Source organism: Oryzias melastigma, linkage group LG17 (genome assembly GCF_002922805.2).
Source record: "Oryzias melastigma strain HK-1 linkage group LG17, ASM292280v2, whole genome shotgun sequence".
Lineage (NCBI taxonomy): Eukaryota > Metazoa > Chordata > Actinopteri > Beloniformes > Adrianichthyidae > Oryzias > Oryzias melastigma.
This window is the reverse complement of record NC_050528.1, coordinates 5,424,622-5,451,135: the sequence shown is the minus strand read 5'-3', so window position 1 is coordinate 5,451,135 and position 26,514 is coordinate 5,424,622. Positions and strand designations below refer to the sequence as shown.

General features: G+C 38.7%; 1 protein-coding gene across 1 annotated transcript in view; it reads left to right on the top strand.

Annotated features, from left to right (window-relative positions):
• obscnb (obscurin, cytoskeletal calmodulin and titin-interacting RhoGEF b) overlaps positions 1-26,514 on the top strand; it is a gene marked incomplete in the record, with an annotated part of 93,132 nt that overhangs the window by 1,650 nt on the left and 64,968 nt on the right. The window contains 23 exon segments of the mRNA XM_024273526.2: positions 1,687-2,787; positions 6,430-6,699; positions 6,987-7,247; positions 8,386-8,691; positions 8,767-9,033; positions 10,478-10,584; positions 11,887-12,055; positions 12,157-12,432; positions 12,502-12,783; positions 14,004-14,279; positions 14,360-14,632; positions 14,712-14,993; positions 15,696-15,977; positions 17,233-17,514; positions 18,911-19,186; positions 19,261-19,533; positions 19,599-19,865; positions 22,227-22,496; positions 22,573-22,839; positions 22,914-23,180; positions 24,401-24,513; positions 24,594-24,747; positions 24,823-24,984. Coding sequence (XP_024129294.1) covers positions 1,701-2,787; positions 6,430-6,699; positions 6,987-7,247; positions 8,386-8,691; positions 8,767-9,033; positions 10,478-10,584; positions 11,887-12,055; positions 12,157-12,432; positions 12,502-12,783; positions 14,004-14,279; positions 14,360-14,632; positions 14,712-14,993; positions 15,696-15,977; positions 17,233-17,514; positions 18,911-19,186; positions 19,261-19,533; positions 19,599-19,865; positions 22,227-22,496; positions 22,573-22,839; positions 22,914-23,180; positions 24,401-24,513; positions 24,594-24,747; positions 24,823-24,984 — 6,469 coding nt within the window.

Here is a 26,514-nt window from a genome sequence, read left to right as displayed (position 1 = left end):
AGTTAATATTCAGGTAATAAAAAAATCCCAAAGTATCTAAAAATCTCATGAAAAAGATGAAAAATATAATTATGTAAAAAGATAACATTATTTTAAAAGACATAATTACAAATCAAATACAATAATCAATAATAAATCAAATCACGCCTTTTCACTCTTTGATCCATTAGCACCACTTTTTTTGTTTTTTAAATCTCTACATTTGTTTTTTAAATTCTTTTTACTCGATCTTTGCTGTTTTGCTTTAGTCCCGCATTACTCCTGAACTGTTGTTACATTTCTTTTTTTTCTTTCTGCACCTTTAAGGGAAAATTTGACCTCCGCCACATGCTCAAAGACTCATTAAAACTTGCATGAACCTAGTACCCGGTGAATAGGATTTTGGAGATAGTGAACAACAAAAAATGGTGACATCACAGCAACTAAAACCATTAAAATAATGACTGGGGCTGAAATCTCTCATAGGGCTCAAAAATATGTAAAAATCCACCGACAGAACCAAAACACACACGTTGGGCATATCCAAAGAAAGTTTTGAAATTATTATGGGATGGCCACAATGTCTACAGCTTGGAGGCCATGTTGTGGCAAAGTGTAAACATTTTGTTTGAGCGATCTTTTCAAAATTTGACACCACAAGATTAAAGGGTAACCAAACCCTAAATCAATTTTTTTTGGCAGTTTACATCTAAAAATAGGGCTTTAAAAGTGCTGTTTGTTGGTTAATTTTTCGATAAAATAAAATAAACTTAATTAATTCTTGAAAATACAGACAAAAACTGTCTGTGTGCTGCCCCCTGCAGGTTGAATCGAGGTATTTAAGCTGAATTTTGTGATTGGTTAAACCAAGTTTTAGAAGTCTGACATCATGATCTGCAGCTCCAGTAATGATTTCATTCCAGCCCCCAAACCCCGCCCCTCTGACTGGGTTTTCAAATTTCGGCAGTGGGTGGAGTCAGCCTCCAACTTCCCGGTTTGGTTACCCTTAAAGTCTACAACCACAACCAACGTTTTATAGACTTTTGAGCTCGGGAAAAGGCAGCCATCTTTAATTTATTTTAAAAAAGTACCTTCTACAAATTTAAACTCTTCAATCTGTCACCTCCTTAAGCATCGTTAGGAAGATACTTTGGGAAAAGTTTTAAAGTTTGTAGATTTTGAACATCGTTAGCATGGCGAGCTAACATGTGTGGTTTTCCACTGTTGCTCGCACATTTTATATACATGAAAACATGAATTGCTGGCTCAAGCTGATCGACATGATATAACATACGATATAAACATCTTAGAAATGCGGGCGTGGTTAACAAAAACCTCTGTTGCTAAGGAAATCAAAAAATTTACTTTTGCCGATTCTTCTAAAAATGACGTAGATTTGTTCGTTTCACCCAGACAACCAAAAAATTAAATGGTTGCTATGGAGATAAACCTGCAGAAAAGAAACCATTTTGTAAAAAGTATTTTTTTATGAATTTGTGAAGTGCAGCTCCAACCATAGGGTGGCAGGGGTAGAGGGGGAGAGAGAGGGGTGTTCAGAAGTTGCTCACTCACAAGGGTGTGGGTGGGTAACACCTGTGGACCATACATTACCCCCATATCTTTAATTCTAACTTGATTTAATAAGAGTGATTTAGTTTTTTCAAGAAGGTCAAACCGCATACACTCAGCTGTTTTCTTTGCTGGCAGGAAACGACCAAAGAATGGATCAGAACTTCTTCGGAGGGGCCCCCCGGTTTCTCACCCGGCCCAAGGCTTTCTCGGTGTGCGTGGGGAAGGACGCCACACTCAGCTGCACTATCGTGGGCAGCCCCACCCCGGTCGTCAGCTGGGAAAAAGACAAGCTCAAGCTCACGTCTGGGGGCCGCTTCAAGACCGTGGAGGACGGAGACGTGTACCGCCTGACCATCTACGACCTGACGCTGGAAGACAGCGGCCAGTACATGTGCCGAGCCAAAAACAGCGTTGGGGAGGCGTACGCCGCCGTGACCCTGAAGGTGGCCCTGCCAGCAGAGATGTCTCAGAGGGCCCCCGTTTTCATGGTGAAGCCTTCCTCCACGCGTGTCGGGTTGGGGGGGGACGTCGTCTTCCACTGCCGGGTCGCTGCTCACCCCGAGGCCAACTTTGAGTGGGAGAAGGACGGGCGCTACCTCGGAGAGACCAACCGCATCAAGATCGTGTCTGACAGCGACAGCAGCACGTTGAGGATTCAGAGTGTTCGGAATCTGGACGGCGGCACCTACACCTGCAGGGCCCAGAACGCCGTGGGCCGCTCCCAGGCCGCAGCCACCCTCGCCATAGACACGCAGGACGCTCGCCACACGTCCGTGGACAAAAACACCTCCCTGCTGTCCCATCTGCAGAAGCGCAAAGAGGAAATGAAGAAGGACATTTCCATCTATCGCTCGGAAGAGAAGAGCAGCTCCGTCTCTTCCTCCTCCACAACCAACATGGCCGACGTGTTGACCTCCCTCAACCTGGAGCACGAGTTAAGGGCGTCCGCTCTGGCCAAGCTTCCCAAGGGCGTGTTCACCCGCACGTGCACAGTGACCGAGGGCAAGCACGCCAAGCTCAGCTGCTTCGTGACAGGCCACCCCAAACCGCACATCATCTGGAGGAAGGACGGGACGAACATTGGCGAGGGCCGCAGGCACGTCATCTACGAGGACCAAGCCGAGAACTTCATCCTGAAGATCCTGTACTGCAAGCAGAGCGACAACGGCCTTTACACCTGCAACGCCACGAACATGGCTGGGCAGACGTACAGCGCTGTGTTGGTGACAGTGAAAGGTAAACGTTCAGTGTCAACATGCATACTGCCTCGTTTATGCAGAATCAAAGGATAAATCCGATCAAACATTGCTGCTTTAAATTCGTTTTGTTTGATCACAATGTTCACATATGTGGATTTCTGCACGCTGACTTAATGTATGGGGCTATTCATAACAATGTTAAATTTGGGATAAGCCTCTTAAGGAAAGTATTGCATTGCATCTATTTTCTGCAGTTGATGAGCGGTTAACATTTGCTTTGGACTCGCTGGCTGGACCACACAGAAACAGACTGCAGGAAGTGATCCACCCAGGAAATGTTTGATGGTGTTAGTTCACATGTTCTCTGGATTCACAGAGGATTTTTTTTATTTGTATTTTTTTACTTTTTATTTAAAAAGGCACTTTTTTTTCTATACAAATCATACAAACCAAAGATTAAAACAAATATAATTAAACAAACACGCATCCTTACGTCCAACAGTCTTTCTTCATTCATTGCATTAACAAAAAATAACAAATAAACAACAATAATAAATAAAAATACATTAATAAAAGGAGCTAGAGTGTTAAAAAAATCCCACATCATTCAGCTTGTCCATCTGCCAGTGAGGCTAGAACTTATATAAATATAACTACAAAATATAAAAATTCAGAATATCTACCCAGCATCCCTCAATTTAAATATTCAAGTACCACTTTACTTCCCTCCACTGCTGATCAAAAACTATTCATATGAATCCATTTTTTTCATAATTTATTGTTAGTGATTTGATGCTTTTCCAATTTAATGTAATTATTTTCTAGCAATAACTAATAGTATATTATCAATCTGTCTTTCTTCCCTCTTTCCCAATTTCCTCCTTAACATTAATCAATAATCTCCTATTACAAATATATATTTTTTTATAAAGATAAAGTGTGAAGTAGAAAAAAGGCATCTTTCAAGGTACACTTTTTGGACTCAAAATACCCAAAATAATCCTAACCTAAAACAGTGGCTATGTCTGAGTTCCCACCCTAATCCTTTACTACTACTATATAGTGCAGGAATATCTAGTTCTCTGGATTTTAAAAGTAATTTGGACGCCACGCTTACTACTTTTTTTATACACGGCGAATATGACCGAATATCATCGATTTCACAAAGTGAAAATCTAATCAATACAAACATTTACGACTATGAATCCACTATGTTCTGATAATCCAACACATTGTCATCGCTCACAGCTGATCTAGTGAGCATCAATGCATGGTAGTTTTTCACAAAGACTTCTGGGAAATTTCTAGTCCACTCAATTTTGTAATTATAGATTCGGACAGCACTAGAAAATGTCAAACACACTAAAATCGAATGCCTAGAAATAGAAGTCCTTGCGAAAAACCAGTGTGCATTGATGCTCACTACATTAGCGAAAACAGACCACAATGCATTGTGTTTGAGCAATTTGTGCGAAAAAACTGTGTTTAAATGTCATTTTTTAATAAACCATCTACAATTTCATAATTCAACAAGTTTTTACACCCAATTCGTCAAGTATTGACGTTTAGTTTAGTAACCCACTGCTTAAAAAACATTTTCGGTGTTCCCAACTCAGCGTGTTTTGAAGTGCTGGCTGTTCCCATTAAATCACGGGTTCCCAAAATCAGGGCCACGAACCAGAACCGGTCCAGTATTCAAACCCGATACCAGTTCATGTCCAGGACCGCATCTGGTACCGTGTCCGCTGCCGGGTTGGGGTATCGATACCGGATGCGTTCCGAGGATCAGTCACGCCCGGTACTGCATCTGGTACCTCACCCCAAGGGTTGCGGACCCTTGATTTTACAAACAGCCAGCATGTCAAAAAATTGACGAGTTAGGGACACCGAAAACATCATTTTTTTACGCGGAGGGTCTTTAACCAAACGTCAATATTTGACGAGTTGAGAGTAAAAAATTGTTGGATAATGAAAATGTGGATAGTTTATTGAAAAAATTACATTTAAACTCTTTTTTCCCCGCAAATATTGTTCAAACACAATGCATTGTGGTCTATATTTGCTAATGTAGTGCGTATCAATGCACACCAGTTTTTCACAAAGACTTCTGGGAAATTTCTTGGGCACTTAATTTTGAAATTGTCCAAACTCCTTCAATACTCATTATATAGTGCATTTGCAGTTTTGATGCTCACTGTATTAGTGAATGTGGACCACAATGCATTGCGGTCAACCAATATTTGTGAAATAAATGTGTTCAGGGCTATGTCCTAATTCCTTCCTTACTCATTATACAGTGCTTTGCTATTTTCAGAATCAATTCCAAAATCGAGTGCACTAGAAATATCCCAGAAGTCTTTGCAAAAAACTAGCATGCATCGATATTCACTACATTAGCGAATACAGACCACAATGCATTGCATTTGAACAATTTGTGCGAAAAAAATGTGTTTAAATGTTTTTAATAAACCATCAATGGGTTCATCTTCAGAACACAGTTGAGTCACAAATAGACGTGAAATGTTCGATTTTCACTTAGTGAAATCGGTGAGTCATATCCGGCGTTTAGAATAATGAAAGAAAAGTAGTGAGGATGGTGTCTGAATTACTTTAAAATCCAGGGCTCTATATAGTCCTGCACTTTTTATAGTTAGGGATTAGGGTGTGAATTCAGAAATAGTTGTTAATGACTATAAACAAACAGATCAAACTTTCTGTTATAACAGTTTTCAGATCTTTTTGATGAAATCAAAGATAAAAAATTTAGTTCTCTTTCAACGTTTCTGTTTATCATGAACAGCCAGACATTCCAACGTTTGGTCCAAATCATCTTTCTGACTGAAACCGTTTTCTAATAATGTCTGTGATGAAGAACATTCAGTTTCAGACTTGAAACACTTGAACATTTTTAATAGAAGTAATAACACAATAAAATAAACTTTTTTGTTAGTTACAGACAAAAGAAAAACTACTAAAACTTCAACATCTTTACTCTTTGTCTACACTGAAAAAAATAAAACATTGGATCAATTAACAAAAGATCTGTAATTTGTTACATTTAAAATTCTTAGTTTTCTTTAAATTATTATTTTTGTTGTTGTTGCTGTAGTCAAATATTTTTTTTATTTGATAAAAACGAATATTTTTAATTGAACCAAATTTCTGAACTTTTGTTAATTGATCCAGTGTTTCACTTTTTCTTATGACTTACAATTAAACATGAATTTAATGTTAGTAATTTTGTGTAAAATTATCAAGCATGTTGTGATTATATAATTGTTCAAAAACTACAGTTGCTGCAGCACAAACATAAAAAATATATTTTAAAATTTAGATCTCACTTTAGAAAGAATATATTATTGTTTTTTGTGAGATTAACTGATATTAAACATTTATAAATTGGAGGGAAAAACAACAACCTGAGGAACATTTCCAACTAATTTAGTTAAAATTGTCATTGAAAATTATCACAACTTTCATGACATAAAACAGCCTTTTCAGCCTCAAATTTACAAAAAAAATATTTCTGTATTTTTAGATTTTTGTCAAGGAAAATTTGTACCTTGGTTAAAAAAAACATGAAAAGCACAACATATTTTGATGTTTTCTCGATAGTTTCTTTAGATAAAACTTTTAGTTATTTATTAAGTGGAACTTGGTTTAATCTTTTCTCTTTCAGAGCCCAAAGTTCCGTTCAGGAGGAAGCTGCAGGATGTGGAGGTGCAGGAAAAAGCCTCAGCTAAGCTCATGTGTGAGGTCCCTCTGGTCGCCACTCAGGCCAACTGGTTCATGGAGGAGACGCGGCTGGAGCAGAGCTACAAGTACCACATGGAGGAGGACGGCACCGTGCGCCGCCTCACCATACACAACGTGACCACCAACGACGACGGCGTCTACATCTGCGAGATGAAGGAGGGCAGCCGGACTGTGGCTGAGCTCACCGTCCTGGGTATCACTCTGATCGTTTAATGATCCTTTTGTCAAATATATATAAAACATTTAGATTTTTTAAAGCAGAAAATATGATTTTGTGTGATTTTACCAGTTTGATCAAGTTTTCATGCTCAAAATGTTCATTTTTATTAAATTATTGGTCGCTTATATGACTTTATTTACTAACGTGTAAACATTTTTTTCAGCATAGCTGACATTTAGTGTGTTATTATTAAATTCTTATTGCAGGAATGTCTTATTAAAGACTGTAATGCATCTGGATTCAATACTTCTTCCTCTCAGGTAACATCACTAAAAAGCTTCCTCGAAGGACAGTAGTTCCGGTCAGCGACACGGTCATCTTCTGCGTGGAGCTGGAACATCCGTGCCCGGACGCGTACTGGACTCGGAACGGCGAGAAGTTGAAGCAAGATTCCCGCATTTCCATCGCTTCCACGCTGAGACAGTACACCCTGACCATCAGGGACTGTCAGGCAGATGACTCCGGAGAGGTGGCCTTTGTGGCTGGAGACTGCAAGACCTCCACGCGCTTCTCTGTCACCGGTGAGTCAAATCCATTCTGAATCCTTTACGGAGCCATGGGGATGCTGGGGCCTATCACTGTACAACACTGTAATATGTCTTTGATACGATACGCCCAAAATTGTATAATGGAGGCAAAATACAAGAAACAATATACAAAAAAAACTAAAAAATAACATAAATTGACAGTGTATTCATGTTAATTTGGTTTAATTGCACTGATTAGCTGGATTGTAAGTGAATTAAGTCGCTATTTTTCCACATTACGAACCTCCCCATGTTGTAAGCAGTGATTGGTCTGAGTCAACGTTTCTATGGCGACCACTCTCAATAATTAGGAGTGAGATTGTTGGAAAGCCACACCCCTTCAGCTGATAATCTGTCATTTAGGTTCAAAATGGGAACCAGTAGGAAACACGTGCTTTTATTAAGGCATCTGATTGGCCAGTTTATAACTTGAATAACTTGTGATAAAGACAATAAATAAAACAAAAAAATTAGGATTAGCACAAAAGAGATATCACATAAAGACTGTTTTTTTCTGGCAAATAGAATAGAAGTCAATGGGATTTCGGCTTTCAGGGACCAGCAGGTACTTCCTGTTTAGAATGTGAGGGGATACTCTGTCCAATTCTCATATACAGTCAGTCAATGATGTCACACGTTCAACACGTTGGACCCCCCGAATGGGAAAAGAAGTGATCTGCAGAGAGCATGGGAAACATTTGCTGGTTTAACCCCTAATTCAGCTTTTTGTGAACGACAAAAATAGTAAGCTGACTATTTGATCCATAGTCCGATGTCATATTGTACAAACACATTTTACCTAGAAAACATTGCGATTAATTGTGATTAATCCCAATTCAAAAGTGTGATTATTCAGAGTTTTTTTTGTAATTGATTGACAGCAGTAATTAAAAATAAATGTCCTAAATTTAGAGTCTTGTGTGATTTCATATTGTGATTATTCACAGATAATAAGAAAAAAAATTATAGCGATTAACCGCGATTAATTTTTTCTAGGTTTACGATTAATTAGTTAATTTTTTTTAATCGATTCCCGGCCCTAGTTTAAATATGAGAAACAGTCTTTAAGAAAATGTCTTAAGTTGGTTCATTTGTGCAGCTTCCTCCTGGTTTAACCGTTTTCCCTCCACAGCCGCACGGAAACATCCTCCTGATCCTCCCATCGATGCTGCGGTCCAGAACAAGACCGACTCCTCCATCACCTTTCGGTGGTCCCCCCCAGACAGCGACCGTCCTGTACCCATCAAAGGCTACATCATGGAGCGAAGGAAAGTCGGCGCCTCTACCTGGCAAAGGTGCAACGCCGGAGAGCTTATTGTTACGACCGAGATCTCGATCTCCAACTTCACTGAAGAAGCTAGCTACCAGTTCCGACTCTCTGCTGTCAATGACTTTGGGCAGAGTCCTTACCTGGAGGTTCCTGGAAGCTTCTATCTTGGTGAGTTTGTGTTTTTTTTTTGTTTTCTTTTTTTTCCCTTTTTTTACAAAGACATTTCTTGCTTTCGTCCTTTAGAGCCCACGGCAGACTTGAGGACAGGTCTGGTGAACAGCTCTGCGGTTTCCGGCGAGGAGTTCTCTCTGTCTGTGGAACTGTCCGCAGCTTGCTCGGGTTTCTGGTCTTTAAACGGACGCCTCCTGCGTAGTGGAGCCGACTACCTCATCACCAGGTCCAAGACCACCCACACGCTGGTCATCCGCAACGTCACCACGGAAATGAACGGAGCCGAAGTGAAATTTGTGGGTGGGGGCTCAGAGAGCAGCTGCATTTTGACTGTGAAAGGTAAGATATTGTGAAATTCACTTTTTTTATTAATACTCCTGTGGGCTGCTGTGGTGCAGAGGTTTGATCAAAAGATTTGGTTCCCATCCTGTGTGGAAGTGACATCTGTTATGCCCCATTTTATGTAGAAAACTAAACATCACAGAGTGGGACTTTAACACAAAACCACAACTAAAACTACAAAGTGCACACAAACTACAAAACTGGATGCAGCCCAGCTCCCTTCTCTTGGGCCGGAGCTTTTAAAGGCTCTCTCCATCAGCTTTGGACCAATGGGAGCCACGCCCTTCCGGCACCACACCTGAAACGAATAAAGAAAGAAAGGCAGACAAAGATCTTCAAAACATACAGAGGTCCCACTCTGATAGAAATACACAGAACAGACAACAAATGTTAAACCAAAACCAAATACGGCCAGAGCTGTAACAACGCCAAACCCCACATTGCTCCTGATGGTTGTGGCCAAGAACAAAAAGTTCTGTGTGAAGTTATATGTGAACAATTATTTTTAAAAAATAATAATAAGAAGAATAATCTCCCTACATGCTCAAAGCATTAACAGAACTTTGCTACTCCCTCCTCTCACACGTCAAAAGGATTTATTCCGATCGAGTATTTGGCGGATGTACATGTTTGTTATATTCGGATAAAGTTTTTCAGAGCCCATGTACACAGTTCAATCCAATCTTTGATCCGATTAAAAACCCACTCCAATGAAAATCACATTTTTTGTGTTTTTAGCATGTTTTTGTTGCATTTTCTCATAATAGAGGACCCATACAACATAATTTGAGATTAAAACTGCATTTCTGAGCATTTCTTCATTCAAATCACATTAGATTAGAAAACCAGAAGCTAGAAAAAGCCCAGACTAATGGCGCAGCTACTAAAATGGGTTTTTCCAAACACTTTTACCACTCCGATCCTTTGCCCCATGTGCACATTCACTTTCCTCGTCCAAGCTGCCTCTGGTTCAGAGCTGAACGCCTGGATTGATCACCATTGTCTTTGCGCCACTTATGCTAGCTTGAGGCTATAAGCTTGAGTGTGAGCGCGCAGACAGAGCTCCAAGCAGCGGGGAGGGGGCGGAGTTGCCCTGTGTCATCAGTCCCACCCACAACCCAGAATAGTGTATCTAATGAGCTACTGCCACTGCACATAAAATGTCTTAAAATAACGACAGTCTTTTTGATTTTGGATACATTAAATTAATTAATTAAAAGGCTACTGTTTATGATTTTATAAAAGAAAAAAATATGGGACTCTGAAGACATTTTGCACATGTAATTGCAGAAAGTGTGTGACTGTGGATGTAGACTGTAAAACGCTTTGGACCTTCTAAGAAATTAGTAAAGCGATACAAAAGTATACACTATTTATCATTTTATCTTTTAACATCCCACAAAACAAAGATAGATTCTAATTGCTCAACGTTTGTTTTTAGCCGCTCCTGTTCGGTTCACCAACAAGTCAGATCTTCCTGCAGAAGTGACCTGCAGCGTCCAAGACGCCGCTGAGCTGACTGCTGAGGTCTCAGACTATGAAGCCGAGGTTTGTAAAACTTTTTTGTTTCCTTTAGACATCACTTAAAGATCAGCTCAGAAGAAAATTATGTTTTTTTACATGAGTTTGTGGCATTTTTCTGATGATGGAAAACATATATGAAGAAAATTAAGCTTAAAATTGCATTTCTGAGTATTTCTTTATAGGGCTGGGTTGAAAAAATTAATTATTCGATATGGATCGATCTCAGTTATTAAATCAATAATCGATCCATAAATGTAGAGATCGATCAAACGAATAATGCTAAAGTGTGCTAGCTTGATGCTAACGTATAATGGGATTTCCTATAGGACGGCTGATGCTAACGATTGCTCGACATAAACATACAATGCTGACTAAATGAACATCTTTATAAACTCACAGGCAGGAATTTTCCAAACTCTTTTAAGGAAATATTTTGTAAAGTAACCATTTGTGGTCTAAATTCTTTCTTCTTCTTCTGGAATAAGGAGTAACGTTACAGCGCTATCGTCACTTAGTGGTCAAACTGGAACGCCTTCCAGGAGAAGTAGAACAATGAGCTTCTCTGTTTGAGAATCCATGTAACACTGTTGAAAATACTCATTAATATTTCAAAATTTAAAATTGAATTGAATCAAACTGAATTAAGAGGATCAAAAGCATAAAAAAATGTATTCAGGCTCTGATGAATTGAATCGAATCGATCCTGGAAATGATTGGTGATACCCAGCCCTATTCCTTTATTCTAATCCTTGTGGATCAGAAGGAGTTAAAAAAAAAGTAGTTTGAAAAAGATCGTATTTAAACCGTAGAAAAAACACTATTTTGGCCACAAGCTCCGCTCCATTCCGATACATCCACTTGCCGACAAATAGACCCATGAACGTCTTCATTTTCCTCGTCTGAGCTGGAATCTGGATCTGAACGTCTGGAAAGCTCTGATATTGCTCGCCATTTGTACTGCACCGGTGAAGTTAGACTGAGGGTGTGAGGGGCTGTAAAACGGCATGTGGAGGGGACGGGGAACTGTCCTGCACAACTTTGAGGCAAATTTCTAAAGAACTCCTGCCGCTCTGCAGAAACTATGTCCTAGAAAACAGCTGTTTTTTTGCCTAAAAATAGCAACAATTTGTAAAAAAGATTAAAAGAGGATACTTTTAAAAGTATTTTACCTTATGGTCCAAATATAGAAAATTGAATAAAACATAGTACTATGTGTCTACAGTGAGATATTCGCTCCAAGGTTGCTCTTGCCTCAGTGCTGCACATTTCTGTATTTTTTTTAATTTTCTTCCTTTTTGTTTCTTCTCTTTTCATCTGTGTTTTCAGGTTGTTTGGATGAAAGATGGTCGGGAGGTAAAAGTTGGCAAGAAGTACGAGTACGTGGTGGTCGATCGAAAGAGGATCCTGGTGGTTCACAATGTGACAGAGGAAGATGTGGGCATTTATGAGTGTGTTTTAGGAAGTGAAAAGTTACCCATAAAACTCAACCTGAAAGGTACCTTCAAAATCACAATTCATGTATTCGTTCAATAAAAGTACATTTTAATAGAATCAATTTATCATATCATACTGACAGTTTCTTTTTTAATCTGTTAGATGAACCTGCCAAGTTTCTAAACAAAGCACGAGGTCCTATGGGATTATCATCCTCACTCAAAGGAGATCTGGAGTTGAGCTGTGAAGTGTCTCCTGCCAGCGCTGTCGTTGTTTGGAGAAAGGATCAAGTAGAGATTACGGAGGACCAAAGAACTATAATCTTTTCTAAAGGGACTCAAAGGAAGCTCATCATCAAGGGCGCCAAGAAAAATGATGAAGGCCACTACTCCTGTGAGACAGCAGCTGACAGAGTCACATTCCATGTCAAAATCAAAGGTAGGACTCTCAGCTTTAGGCCAAAACAATGAATCACTACGTATTCAAGTTCTTTCGTTTTCATTCCAGAAACTCAAGCTCAAGCTCTTTTCACCAACAAGGAGTCGGTCCAGAAGGAGGTGAGAGCGACTCTTTCCCAGAAGGTAACACTGAGCTGTGAGGTGTCTGACAGCAAGGTGGAGGTGAAATGGCACAAAGACGGAAAGCTGCTAGGGTCCAGTCGGGCGGTGTACCCGGAGGCGAAGGGCGCTGTCCGTCAGCTGGTGATTGAAAAGGCCGAGAAGAGTGATGCTGGGGAGTACACGTGTGAAGCTGGAGGAGAGAAGCTGTCCTTCAAGATCTTTGTGTCAGGTAGAATTTGTTTCGCATCTCTGTGTTGGTCGTGTTTTGGGGATTAGTTAACAAGAACATAGTTATGAATTTAAAAGAAAGAGTGAAAGTAAAAAAAAATTTTTTTAGGCTAATTTGGAGTTTAGATAATATTTCAACTGCATGCTAGTTATTTTAGCTAATTTAGGCTTTTTTTTGGGGGGGGCTATTTTGCAGTTTAGCTAATATTTTAGCTACAGGTTAGCTATTTTGACAAATAAAGGATTTTTTTTCAGTTTTTTAGCCCAATTTAAGGTTTAAGCTAATATTTCAGCTGCATGTTTGCTATTTTGGCTAATTAAGGATTTTATCAGTTTTAGGCTAATTTGGGGTTTAGCTAATATTTCAACTGCATGCTAGTTATTTTGGCTAATTTATGCATTTTTTTTGTTTTTTGTAGTTTAGCTAATATTTAAGCTACATGCTAGCTATTTTAGCAAATTAAGGATTTTTTTCAGCTTTTTAGCCTGATTTGGAGTTTAGCTAATAATTCAACTGAATGCTAGCTAACTTGCTAATCTAGGCTTTTTTTGTCTTTTAGGCTATTTTGGAGTTTAGCTAATATTTCACCTACATGCTAGCTATTTCGGCTAATTAAGAGTTTTGCTCAGTTTTTTAGGCAAATTTGAAGTTTAACTAATATTTCAGCTGCATACTAGTTGTTTTGGCTAACTTAGACTTTTTCATTTTTTTAGGCTAATTTGGCATTTAACTAATATTTTAGCTGGCTATCAGCTTCAGTGATTTTAGCTATTAACTTCAGCATCTTCAGCGGCCAACTTCAGCTTACAGCATTCACACTAGCATTATCACAGGTAATGCTATATATCTAGTTTTTAGTTGTTTAAGGCTCATGATGGTTATGGTTTATATCCATTTTGCACATGACCCGATTGGTCGACTTATTGGAAAAAATAGTTTGTGATTAGTCGACTATTAATATGATCGTTTGTGGCAACATTTGTGCTCTGCAGAAAATTTTGGCTAAAAACTGCATGATCATAAATAATAGACCATCGGAAACTTTTTACAACAGAAAAAATATAGTTGGATTGGGACTTTAATATTAAATGAGTAGGTTCATGTAAACAGTATATGCTTATAGAAAATATAAAACCCTTAGTAAAAAAAAGTATAACAACTCTTCAGTTGATAAAAAAAGTTTCTCAGACTTTAACTAGAAACTCTCCTTTATCTCTCAGATGTTCAACCGGCGTTCCTCAACAAAGACTCGGTTCAGAGGGAAGTGAAAGCCACCGTCTCCCAGAAAACCACGTTGAGTTGTGAGGTCGTTGATGCCAAAACAGAAGTCAAATGGTTCAAAGATGGCAAGCAGCTGACCTCCAGCAAAAGCATTCACACCGAGTCAAAAGGAAAACTTCGTCAGCTGGTGATTGACAGTGTGGAGAAGAAGGATGCTGGAGAGTACGTTTGTGAGGCTGGGTCGGAGAAGATGGACTTTAAGATCCAAGTAGCAGGTAAAGCTGAAGGGGGGATGTTATAAAGCATTTTAGGATCCAGTCCGACATACTGATTTCCTGTCATGATCTGCCATCAGAGATCCAGCCAGTCTTCAACAAAGATTCAGTCCAGAAGGAGATGAAAGCCAATGTATCCCAGAAGGCCACTCTCAGCTGTGAGGTGTTTGATTCCAAGACAGAGGTGAAATGGTACAAAGATAACAAGCTCATCACTTCCAGTAAAACCGTTCATGTCGAGGCGAAGGGGAAGATTCGCCAGTTGGTAATCGACAGCTTGAAGAAGAAAGACGCCGGAGAGTACACCTGTGAATCTGGGACTGAAAAACTTGTCTTTAGGCTTCAGGTGGCAGGTAAGACCTAACCACTGTCATGTACGCTTTAAAGCTGACAGCGACAAAATACTGACATGTACATTTATGGTCCACGCAGACATGCAGGCGCAGTCGGCTTTTCTTAAAAAAGAGTCTGTCCAGAAGGAGGTGAAGGCCGCCATCTCCAAGACCGCCACCCTGACCTGTGAGGTGGCTAATGCCAAAACGGAGGTGAAATGGTTCAAGGAGGGAAAACTGTTGACCTCCAGCAAGACGGTTCATACAGAGTCTAGAGGGAAGACGCGGCAGCTGATCATTGACAGTGTGGAGAAGAAAGATGCTGGAGAATACACCTGTGAGGCTGGAACTGAGAAGATGACCTTTAAGATACACCTGGATGGTGAGGAGATGCGATTTATTTTAAAGAAATGTATTTTTATATTGCTAAAAATAGTATTTGACATGCTTAGAGTTAAGTTTTTTTTTCGATTTGGGTAAAATGTTGAGGCTGTTATGTTAGTTAAGTTATTTTTGTTTGTGTAATCTTCAATTTTTTCACCTATTTTTTTGGTCAGACTTTTATTTTGAAATACAGTAGGTCATATCTTTAAGAAGGAACTTTACTTTGGTGCTTTTATTGTTTTCTGTTTGCAGTAACTGCTCGATTTCTTAAATCCTAGCAGAGTAGTTAATTAAATGGGAAAATTATGAAAGAATCATAAATAAAGACATTTATTTACTCATTTTCAGTGTCTTTCAATTAGTTTTTTTAATTCTTATTTTTAATTATAAGTTAACTTTACTTTCAAAACAAAAGCATAAACAGCTTAAAATCTTTTACATTTTTAATAAAATGAAACATTTAAAATGTTAAATGTTAGAATAAAATGACTTTTGAATGAATATTGCTGTTAAATGTTTCTATTCTTGTGACTGTTTAAACTATTTTGTCTAACAGTGTTGTTTTGAAAATCTATTCTTTTTGTTGGCCTTTTTAATATGTAAAAATAAAATATATTTTAAGCTGAATTTCTATTTCTATTTTATATTTTGTTTACCTTCCACATGTGCAATGATGTTTCCTTTATCTTTACATCCACAGAAGGTCAATCCAAATCTTCCTTCTCCAACAAAGAGTCTGTCCAGAAGGAGGTGAAGGCCGCCATCTCCAAGACCGCCACCCTGACCTGTGAGGTGGCTGATGCCAAAACGGAGGTGAAATGGTTGAAGGAGGGAAAACTGTTGACCTCCAGCAAGACGGTTCATGCAGAGTCTAGAGGGAAGACGCGGCAGCTGATCATTGACAGTGTGGAGAAGAAAGATGCTGGAGAATACACCTGTGAGGCTGGAACTGAGAAGATGACCTTTAAGATACACCTGGATGGTGAGGAGATGGAATGTTTTAAATAGGAAATCTTTGTTTAAATAACTAAAAATCAATTAATTAATGCCATAAATAATATTTCACATTCTTTGAATGAATATAATTTAGGGTAAAATGTTGTGACTTTCATGAAGGAATCTTTGGTTTATGTCATCTTATGTGTCCCTTTTTTCTATTTTTCTGTTTAGACTTTTATTTTGAAATACAGTAGCTTTTAGCTTTTAAGAATTAACTTTAGTCCACTGTTATTACTTTTCCCTGTCTGCAGCAGTTGAATTCTTAAAAACAGAGCAGAATAGTTAATTTGAAAAGTAGCAAAATTATAAAAGAATAATAAAATAGTTTGGAGTTTTATTAACTTTTTGTTGTGTTTCAATAAGTTTTTGTAATTATTATTATTATAACTTTTTTTTAACAAATTAACTTTAAACGAATTTTAACTTAGAAAAGCTTAGAAACTTCTCGAGCATAGAAAAGAAAGATGCTGTAGAATACACCTGTGAGGCTGGAATTGAGATTATGACCTTTTAAATACACCTGGATGGTGAGGAAATATGATTTTTAAGATAATAAATACATTTTTAAAAAGCTAAAAATGAATAAATAGTATTTGACATGCTTAGAATTCATAATTTATTTTTGGGGTAAACTGTTGAGGCTATTATGAAGTTATTTTTGTCTGTGTAATCTTTTAAATTCCCTTTTTCCACCTATTTTTTGGTCAGACTTTTATTTTGAAATACAGTAGGCCTTAGTGTGAGGAATAAACCTTATTTTGGTGCTTTTATTGTTTCCTGTCTTCAGTAACTACTTGATTTCAAAAAACAGAGCAGAGTAGTTCATTTTAAAAAACTGGGAAAATTAAGAAAGAATAATAAATAAACACATTTATTTATGTATTTTGATTTTATATTCTTAGTTTTATTTAAACAAATTAACTTTACTTACATACAACCTCATTTGGAAACATAAATAACATTTTTTATGAAATAAATATTTGAAATGTAAAATGTTACATTTAAAGGACTTTTTAAGATTAAAAGGACTTTTGAATGAATGTTGTTACATTTTTCTTTTCTTGTAACTTTACAAACTGTTTTGTCTAACAGTGTTGTTTTGAGGATTTGTTCGCTTTATTTGTTATTTTTTAAAAATATGTAAAAGTCAAATGTAGAGTTTAAGCAGAATTTTATTTCCATCTCATATTTTTTTAGCGTCCACATGTTGTGCTATAATGTTTTCTTTTTCTTTACAGAAGTTCAATCCAAATCTTCCTTCTCCAACAAAGAGTCTGTCCAGAATGAGGTGAAGGCCGCCATCTCCAAGACCGCCACCCTGACCTGTGAGGTGGCTGATGCCAAAACGGAGGTGAAATGGTTGAAGGAGGGAAAACTGTTGACCTCCAGCAAGACAGTTCATACAGAGTCTAGAGGGAAGACGCGGCAGCTGATCATTGACAGTGTGGAGAAGAAAGATGCTGGAGAATACACCTGTGAGGCTGGAACTGAGAAGATGACCTTTAAGATACACCTGGATGGTGAGGACGGTCATTCTAGTTTTTATTTTTGTTTATCTTAGTGTAAAGCACTTTGAGTAATGATTCATATGAAAAGTCCTGAATAAGTAATTTTTAAGACTTTTATTAGGCTGGTTGTTAGTTTGATTTTGGTGGTTGGTTGATTTGATTTGATTTGATTTATTGGATTGGATTAAATTTGGGTTGGTTGATTTGATTTGATTTGATTTATTGGATTGGATTAAATTTGGGTTGGTTGATTTGGTTAATTGGTTGTTTGATTTATTTGATTTGGTTTGTTGGTTGATTTGATTTGACTTGATTTGTTGGTTGGTTAATTTGATTGATTGGCTGGTTGGATATTGTTTTAATTTGATTTGGCTGGTTGATTAGTTGGTTGATTTGATTTGAATTAATTAATTGGTTGGTTGGTTTGTCGGTCCATTGGGTTGATTTGGGTTGGTTGATTTGATTTGGTTCATTAATTTTTATTGGTTAGTTGGTTGGTTGGTCGATTTGATTTTGATTTTGATTCGATTTGGGTTGGTTGGTTGGTCAATTTGATTTGATTTGAATTAATTAATTGGTTGGTTAGTAAATTTGATTTGATTTTATTTGGGTTGGTTGATTTCATTTTGATTCGATTCAGGTTGGTTGGTTGGTCGATTTGATTTGGGTTGGTTGATTTGATTTGATTTGGTTCATTGGATTCAGTTTCATTTGGTTGGGTGGTTGATTTAATTAGGCTGGTTGGTTGGTTGGTTTTATTTGGGTTGGTTGATTTGATTTGATTTGATTTGGGTTGGTTGATTTGGTTCATTGGATTCAGTTTCATTTGGTTGGGTGGTTGATTTAATTAGGCTGGTTGGTTGGTTTTTGTTTGGTTTGATTTGATTGGTTAGTTTAATTGATTGATTGAAGAAGATACATTTTACTTATAGAAATACAAAACTAAACTTCCTATTCTGTGAAATAGTGTTCATTATCTTTACATCAAACCATAAAACATGTTTTTTTTTTACTTGTTTATTGTTGGTACAGTAAATGAATAATTTTTTATTTGTCTGTAAGGAAAAGAACATTTTTTACTTTTATTGCATAGCTTTACGTAATCAATGGCTGCTTTTCTAACCTTTTATCAGAGGGGATGCTTAAACATTATTTTTTATTAAGAAAATCCTCAGATTTGGACTATTTGTTGTTATTGTTATGCCTTCGATGTGTTCAGTTGAAAAGCAATTTTACTTTTAATAGTGTAAAAATTGATAGTTTCTATTTTTATTTTTCTTTAACACCAGTCTTATTCACCAGTAGAGTAAAAAGTGATTTTTGTGGAGTTCATTACATGCATTTGAGTTGATATTTGTAGTGTAATCCTGAAAATGTTGTTGTTCACTTCTCTTTTCTCACATTTTAGAATCGGCGTCGGCCTTCTCCAACAAAGATTCTGTTCAGAAGGAGGTGAAGGCGGCGCTCTCTGAGAAAGTCGCCCTGAAGTGCGAGGTGGCCGATGTGAAGACGGAGGTCAAATGGTACAAAGACAACAAACTGCTGAGTTCCAGTAAGACCGTTCATGTGGAGTCTAAGGGGAAAAGTCGCATGTTGGTGATCGACAGCGTGGAGAAGAAAGACGCTGGAGAATATGCCTGTGAGGCTGGAAGTGAGAAGTTAGGATTCAAGCTCAAGTTAGCAGGTAAGAGGATTTTCTTCTCTAAAGCTAAAGGTTTTTTATGAAAAGTATCTGAAGTAGTCCTTTTTTTTTCGAAGATGTTCCTGTGAAGTTCCAGAAGAAGCCAGTTAAGGATAAATACATAGTGGAAGCAGGTGAAAACATTGTTTTATCCACCGAGCTGACCGCAGAGAGCGGCAGCGTCAGGTGGTTCAGAGACGAGGTGGAGCTCAAAGAGGGCGGCAAGTACGAAGTGAGAAAAGATGGCCTCTCCCGGACTCTGACGGTGAAATGTTCAGAGACCAAAGACAGCGGGACGTACTCCTGTCAGACCTCAGGCGACAAGGTGGAGTTCAAGGTTCAGGTTGAAGGTAAGAGGCATTTCCACGAACACCTCCCGTGACCGCCGACGATGAACTCGTGGTTCTCCTTTCAGATGCAGCTTTGAAGTTTGTGGTTCCTTTGAAAGCTGCTTCAGTGGAATCCGGCGGCACGCTGAGTCTGGTGTGTGAGTTAAATAAGGCGTCGGGGGATGTTGTCTGGAAACACGACGGCAAGGAGATCAAACCCGGAGGCAGGAACTGCATCGGAACAGAAGGCGCTAAGAGAGCTCTCACTGTGACCGGCATGACGAAAGAAGACGAAGGAGAATACAGCTGTGAATGTAGGAGTGACAAGACTTCTGCTAAAGTGACCTCTAAAGGTAACCGTTTGGGTCAAACATTTGTTACATTTGAGTCTTAAGCTGCTTTCACACTAGACCCGATTTGTGTTGGTCGCCCTTGCACGTCAAATTTACTGTTTGTCCTAAATGGTCTTATTCCCCAGACGCTTGTGGGAGGAGCAATCTCTTAAGTTTTTCTGGAGTTCATTTGCTGTAACATCATAGAAAACATGGATGATGTTGAGCGAGTAGCTTAGGTTCACATGGTTTTAAGAGTTCTACAGAGGTGTTGTCGAGTTCACCAGAGAATTCCACCTGGATGACGGCTGTTTTGACAACTCAATGGCCTTGCGGAAGAGTGTCCGCCCTGAGACTGGAAGGCCGTGAGTTCAAATCCCGCTTGAGTCAAACCAAAGACTCTAAAAATGGGACCCAGTGTCTCCCTGCTTAAGGGCTTGAATTGGGGGGTTAAACCACCAAATGGTTCCCGAGCGCGGCTGTGTCTGTAGCTCACCACTCCCCAGGGGATGGGTCAAATGCGGAGAACAAATTTTACACATCGAGGTGTGTGAAATTAATTAATAATGGGACTTTAAACTTTTTTTCCGTCTAGCAGTTGTAAGAATTTCTGTTCCGCATTAACCATAAAGGGTAAAATAAAACTGGAGGATATTTTTATTATTATTTTCTCATTGAAAATAAGAAAAACATTATAAGCCCTTGGAGGTGGACCAATCGCGCTCGCTATGACAACACCTGGAGTGGCTCTCTATCTGTTAGGCAGTATAGCAAACTCTGGCCGTTGGCAGTGGCACTCGCTGGCTCTGCCGGAACCCGGGTGGTAGACCTTGCTAAGTCGCTACCCTGTCCAGGGTGTATCTCACCTTTACCAGAGAGTGGCCGGGACTGTCTCCAGCAACCCTACGGCACAGCAGGTCAGGAAACTGGATGAAAGTTCAAGATAAAAATCCTCACATCAAGCAGATTTTTTTTTCTACCCGCTGATCAAGTCACTGAAGAATAATGTCTTGATCAGTCAGCCTAAAGTTGAGTCCATAATTGGTTGACGTACCGTAAATTATGCTCAAATCTCGCTGCTGCTGGTCTGATGCACCACGCCCAGCGGACCTCAGATTGTGTCTATACATTAACTTAGCATTAAAACTGGACGCCCCCGCCGCTCAAATCGCGCCCGGTGTGAATGCAGCTTAAGTTTGAAATCAGAACAAAATCATAAACAGACACTAAACCTTCTTGATACTTCAGTTAAGAAATCGTTATTGAGCTAAAATGCTTGTAGAGTTTCCATGTCTTTGCAGACAGAAAACCTTCAAGCCACAAGTTCAATGTCTTCTTCATGAACAAGTCTAAAAAACATCTGGAAAGGAATAGACGTTAGTTACTGCATGATTTAATGCACAAAACTACGGAAGCTCTGAAGTGCAAAACACACAAAAAAATCAGTCAATGGAAAAAGATCCCAATCAAAATTAAAAAAAGAAAAAAGATTAACTTTCATGAATCAAAGCACATTTCTCAAAAAAATGTAATTACATAAAAATTAAAACAAAATAAATTTGTAGAAATCAAAATGAATTGTTAAAAAACAGAATAAGAACATGGAAAAGGTAGGCAGAAGTAACACAATACTTTAATTTAATTATTTTTGTCAGTAATGTAACACTAATGACGACAGAAACCCTCGTTACTTCATTAATCACATCTTAGGTCAGTGAAACCAGTAAAGGTGGCAAATAAAATAAATTAATTTGTGTAAATGACTCGCTCTGATGTAAACTCTTGATCAAAAAAAAAAAACAGTTAATGCAGAGTTGGAGTTTGGTCAAAGTAAGATGAAGTGGACGAATTCACAGGGAAACTGGAGATATTCAAGTTATTTCTAATTAGTTGAAAACGCATCTGAAACGCCAAAAATCAAATGTCATCATCCAATCAAGAATGTCCTAAAGTTTCTACCTTTCCCGGTTTCTTATTATATTTCCTTTTGTAATGTTTCATTTTGATTTCTGGAAATAACTTCTGTTTTCATTTTCTGGAATTTTGTTTTTTATTATTATTTGTTGTGCTTATTTAAATTGTTCTTGTGATCTTTATGTTTTTGTGTTTAGTGATTTCTTGGTGTGATTTGGACTTCAGGGCCACCGTACAAAACTTTAGCTAACAAACTTTAATACAAACTAGAATTATGCAGGCTGTAGTATAATATATTTTATACACACTTTTACCTTTCTACATTTTTTTAGAAATATAAAATAATTAAAATTAAATTTCTCCATGAATTTGAGAATTTGCCAACATTTGATCCAAACTCATTTTTTTGAGTTTCATTCCATCATTGCAGAAAACAGAAATAAAATCGAGTCTCTTTCACTGTTTCAGCACCAAGACTCGTGAGGCTGACCACCAAGCTGAACAATGTTGTGGCTACGGAGGGAAAAGACGCAATTTTTAAGTGCGCCGTAACGCCAGCGGATGCAAATGTCAGGTGGTTCCACAAAAATATTCCCATCACTGTTGGTCCAAAGTACAAGACTGAACACGGCGCCGGGAGTCACTCGCTCACCATCACCTCCGTCACCCAGAAAGACGCCGGCGAGATAAGCGTCGACGCCGAGGGCAAAACTTGCAAAGCGACTCTGCAAGTTCAGCGTAAGACGAGAAAACTTTGTGTTCATAAATCTAAAGGTTTGTGACGGTCTTTGAAGCGTCTTCTCGATTCTTTTAGACGAGCCTGTGACCTTCAAGAAGAAGCTGGAAAACCTGACGGTGGAGGAGCAGAGTGAGGTGAAGCTGGAGGTGGAGCTCAGTAAGGCGTCGGACGAGGTCAGGTGGATGAAGAACAGTGTGGTGCTGCAGCCGGCAGGAAACATCCAGATCCGGCTGGACGGAGCCAAGCAGGCTCTGATCTTCAAGAAGGTCTCTTATGACGACCGAGGAATCTACTCCTGTGAAACTCTGGATGACAAAACTCAGGCCAAACTTACCGTGGAAAGTAAGAAGATCCTTCCATTGAAGGTGAACCGCAGCTTTTCCCTTTTTTCATCTTTATTTTCTCTTCTTCTGCAGTGAAGAAGATCCATGTCGTTAAGGGTCTCGCAGAAACTAAAGCGCATGAAACAGAGAGTGCAACGTTCGAGGTGGAACTCAGTCAAGAGGATGTTGAAGGTTCGTGGACCAGAGATGGGACCAAGTTGAAGACAGGAGCAAACTGCAGGATCTCAGTCCAGGGAAAGAAGCAGTCCCTGACGCTGTCTAACCTGAAGAAAGAAGACGCTGGAACTGTTTCCTTCAAGGCAGAAGGAGTCCATACGTCAGCCAAACTGGTTGTCACAGGCGAGTTACTGGTCACTTTTTGTGATTGAGATATTTTTTATAGGGCTGTGAATGTTGACGCGTTAACTAGTTAATAATTATTAATCGCGTCAGGTGTCCTGTGTGCAGCTGTGAGATCAGATATAGTAAACTTAATCTCAATCCCATTCTGTGATATGAAATTAAATAGATAATATGGCATTTATTTGTAGTTTTTGGACAAAACATACCTTCAATTTGAATAAATAAGGTGGAGAATTAACGTCTGCAATGAGAAATCCAAAGAGGAAACCGACCATTAGGCCTATTTTATTTGGGATGCGAACCTAGATGAATTTTCCACAATAACGAGCATCAGCGCTGTCTAAAAATTGAGGAAACTCCGCGGTTCACTGTGAAAGTCCCGCCCCCCGACACCGCGAGAGGCAAACAGTTCAGAGAAGACAGACACGCCCCCACCTGTGAGCAGCCGAGCTAAAATCCAGCTGGATCAAACTTCTCCCAAAAAATGTGTTTTATTATTTTTCACAAGCATAATAAATAAAGTTTTATGGAAAAAAGGAAGAAGTTGAAAAAAAGATAAAAATGAAAGAAAAACAGAATTCCAGGAAAAATGTAGACGGCGGCGCTCTTAGGAGAGAAATTCTTATTTTTTTAAGCACCTGGAGTGACTTCAGCCTGGATTTTTTTGTATTTTAATTTAAAAACATGTTGATTAGTTTGTTGACACATTTTATTCATTTTACTTATATAAAATTACAGCTAAAACTTTCATTCTAGGTCGTAAAAACATTTTGTTAAACATTTTTTGGGTTTCCTCAGCAAAATGAATCCTATTTTTCCTGACAGAATTTTCTGTTTTTGCGTAATTTTACATCTAGTGTGTGAATATAACATGGAAAAATGATGAAATAAAGGTAGTGTGACATAGGAGAGGTTGTGCTGATTAAAATGATACCAAATAAGCAGAAAATAACTGAAAATGCAGAAAATTCTAAAGTTGACAAAACAGAGTTTTAGACCCTAAAAGGGTTAAAAATAAATGTTCTAAATGTACAATTTTGCGTGTAATTTCATAGTATGATTATTTGCAGATAGTAAGCGAATGGGATATACTGTAACAAAAAAAAAATTATATGGATTAATCGCGATTAATATTTTCCAGAAATGCGATTAATTAGTTAATTTTTTTAATCGATTCCCAGCCCTCAATTTTTTACTAAAATGTTTTGATGCTACAGAACTTCCCGCGATGATCTGCAAACCGTTAACGGACGTAAAAGTTCCAGAGAAGGAAACAGCTGCTTTTGAGTGTGAGGTTTCTCGAGCCAACGCAGAGGTTAGATGGTTCAAGGTAAGACTTCCCGTCTCTGAGATCAAAGAAACAAAAAGTGTAAATGTCATGTTTGATGCTTAAAATCAACACATCTCCAGGACGATGTGGAACTGAAACCAGGGAGGAACTTTAGCCTTCATTCCTCAGGACAAAAACGCACTTTGACCATCAGCAAATGCACACCTGAGGATGCGGGCACCTACGTCTGCCGCACGGCTGACGACAACACCTCCGCTAAGCTCAGCATTCACGGTATCGACGTCGTCACAAAGGAAACATCAGTTGTTTGTGACACATTAACACCGGATGTGTGTGTTTGTGTTGCAGCCAGGGACATTAAGATTGTGAAGAAGCTGGAAGACTTGGAAGTAACGGAGAAGGAGAGCGCGACTTTTGTTTGTGAGGTTTCACATGAGGATGTGGAAGGTCACTGGTACAAAGGAAGCACGAAACTGAAAGTCAGTGACAACATCAAGATGAGACAGGAGGGTGAGTTACCGACTCGCTCAGGGACTCGCACGTCCTTATTTAGAGTCCCACGCCGATGGAAATCCTGTTTTTGGTGTTTTCTTGTGGCATTTATCTGAAATCCGTCCCGAGGTTTGGTCAACGGATCAGTACCTGACATGGATTGGTGCCGGACGTGGACCGATTATGGCCCGTACTAGTCTAGTCCATTTCTGGTACCATGTAAACCAGCTCAGTGGTCTTGTGATAGAGTGTCCGCCCTCAGATTGGAAGGTTGTGGGTTCAAATCCCGGCCGAATCATACCAAAGATTCTAAAATTGGGGCCCACTTCGTCCCTGCTTGACACTCAGCATTGAGGAGTTGGACTGGAGGGTTAAACCACCAAGTGGTTCCTGGGCGCGGCTGTGTCTGCAGCTCACCTCTTCCCCAGGGGATGGGTCAAAGTTTCACACACTTAGCTGTGTGACAAATAGAAGGACATTAACTATAACATGTCAAGTACCGGACAAAGATCAATACGCGTCCGGTACCAGACACGGATCGGTACCGGGACCAGACGCCGTATCAGATGTGGACTAGACTGAGTTGGGGTCCTATGGAGAGAAAATAGACTCACTCTGATTTGTGTGTGCGTAATTTAAGATTTGTGCATAACTTTGGACTTTTGCATGTATTTACTTTATTTGAAACTCATATGTTTTGTGCATAAGTAAAAAAATTACAAAATTAAACAAAAAATACAATTTACACATGCACAAATTAAAATGACAACAGCTTGAAACTAATGAATAAAGCCTCTGGAGGCGCTGTCAGAGGAGCTCCTGCAGATCGAAAACGCTCTTTTCTAGAAAATATTTTTATTTTTAAATTAATAAGTGTTTCTAAAAACGTTTATTTAGACTTTTTTATATTGATTATCAGAAATATCTGTTTAAAAAAGTGGTAAAATTTCGCCAGATATTATTCACAATCTAAGATTAAAACAGCTGATAAGAAAACTCTGATGACCCATTATTCTAGTAGTCCTTGAACGCATCACTCACGAATGAATCTGTGAGACGAGAAAAGAGTCTGGCGATGGAATCCGTGTGTAACTTAGGTTTTGTGAATGCGTAAGAGATGATTGGTGTATAATTTTTTCAAGATTTTTGTAATTAGTTTCAAGCTGTTGTAATTTTAATTTGTGCATGTTTAAATTGTATTTTTTGTTTCATTTTGTAATTTTTTTTACTTATGCACAAAACATATTATATGAGTTTCAAACCAAGAATACGCACAAATACTTATTTATGCACAAATCAAGAATTATGCACCAACAAATCAGAGTGAGTCTGTGTTCTCTCCATAGGGTACCAGTCAGTGAGTACTAAATCTGTGGATAGTACCCCGAAATCGTACCGGCACCAAACGCGGTACCAGATGTGGACTAGGCTAGGGTTAGGGAGCTGATCCACGTCCATAATGATCCGTGTTCGGGTGTGGATCGATACCAAATCCGGAACCGGTACCGATCCGTGTCTGGTACTGATCCACGGGCCATTTTCTGAGTA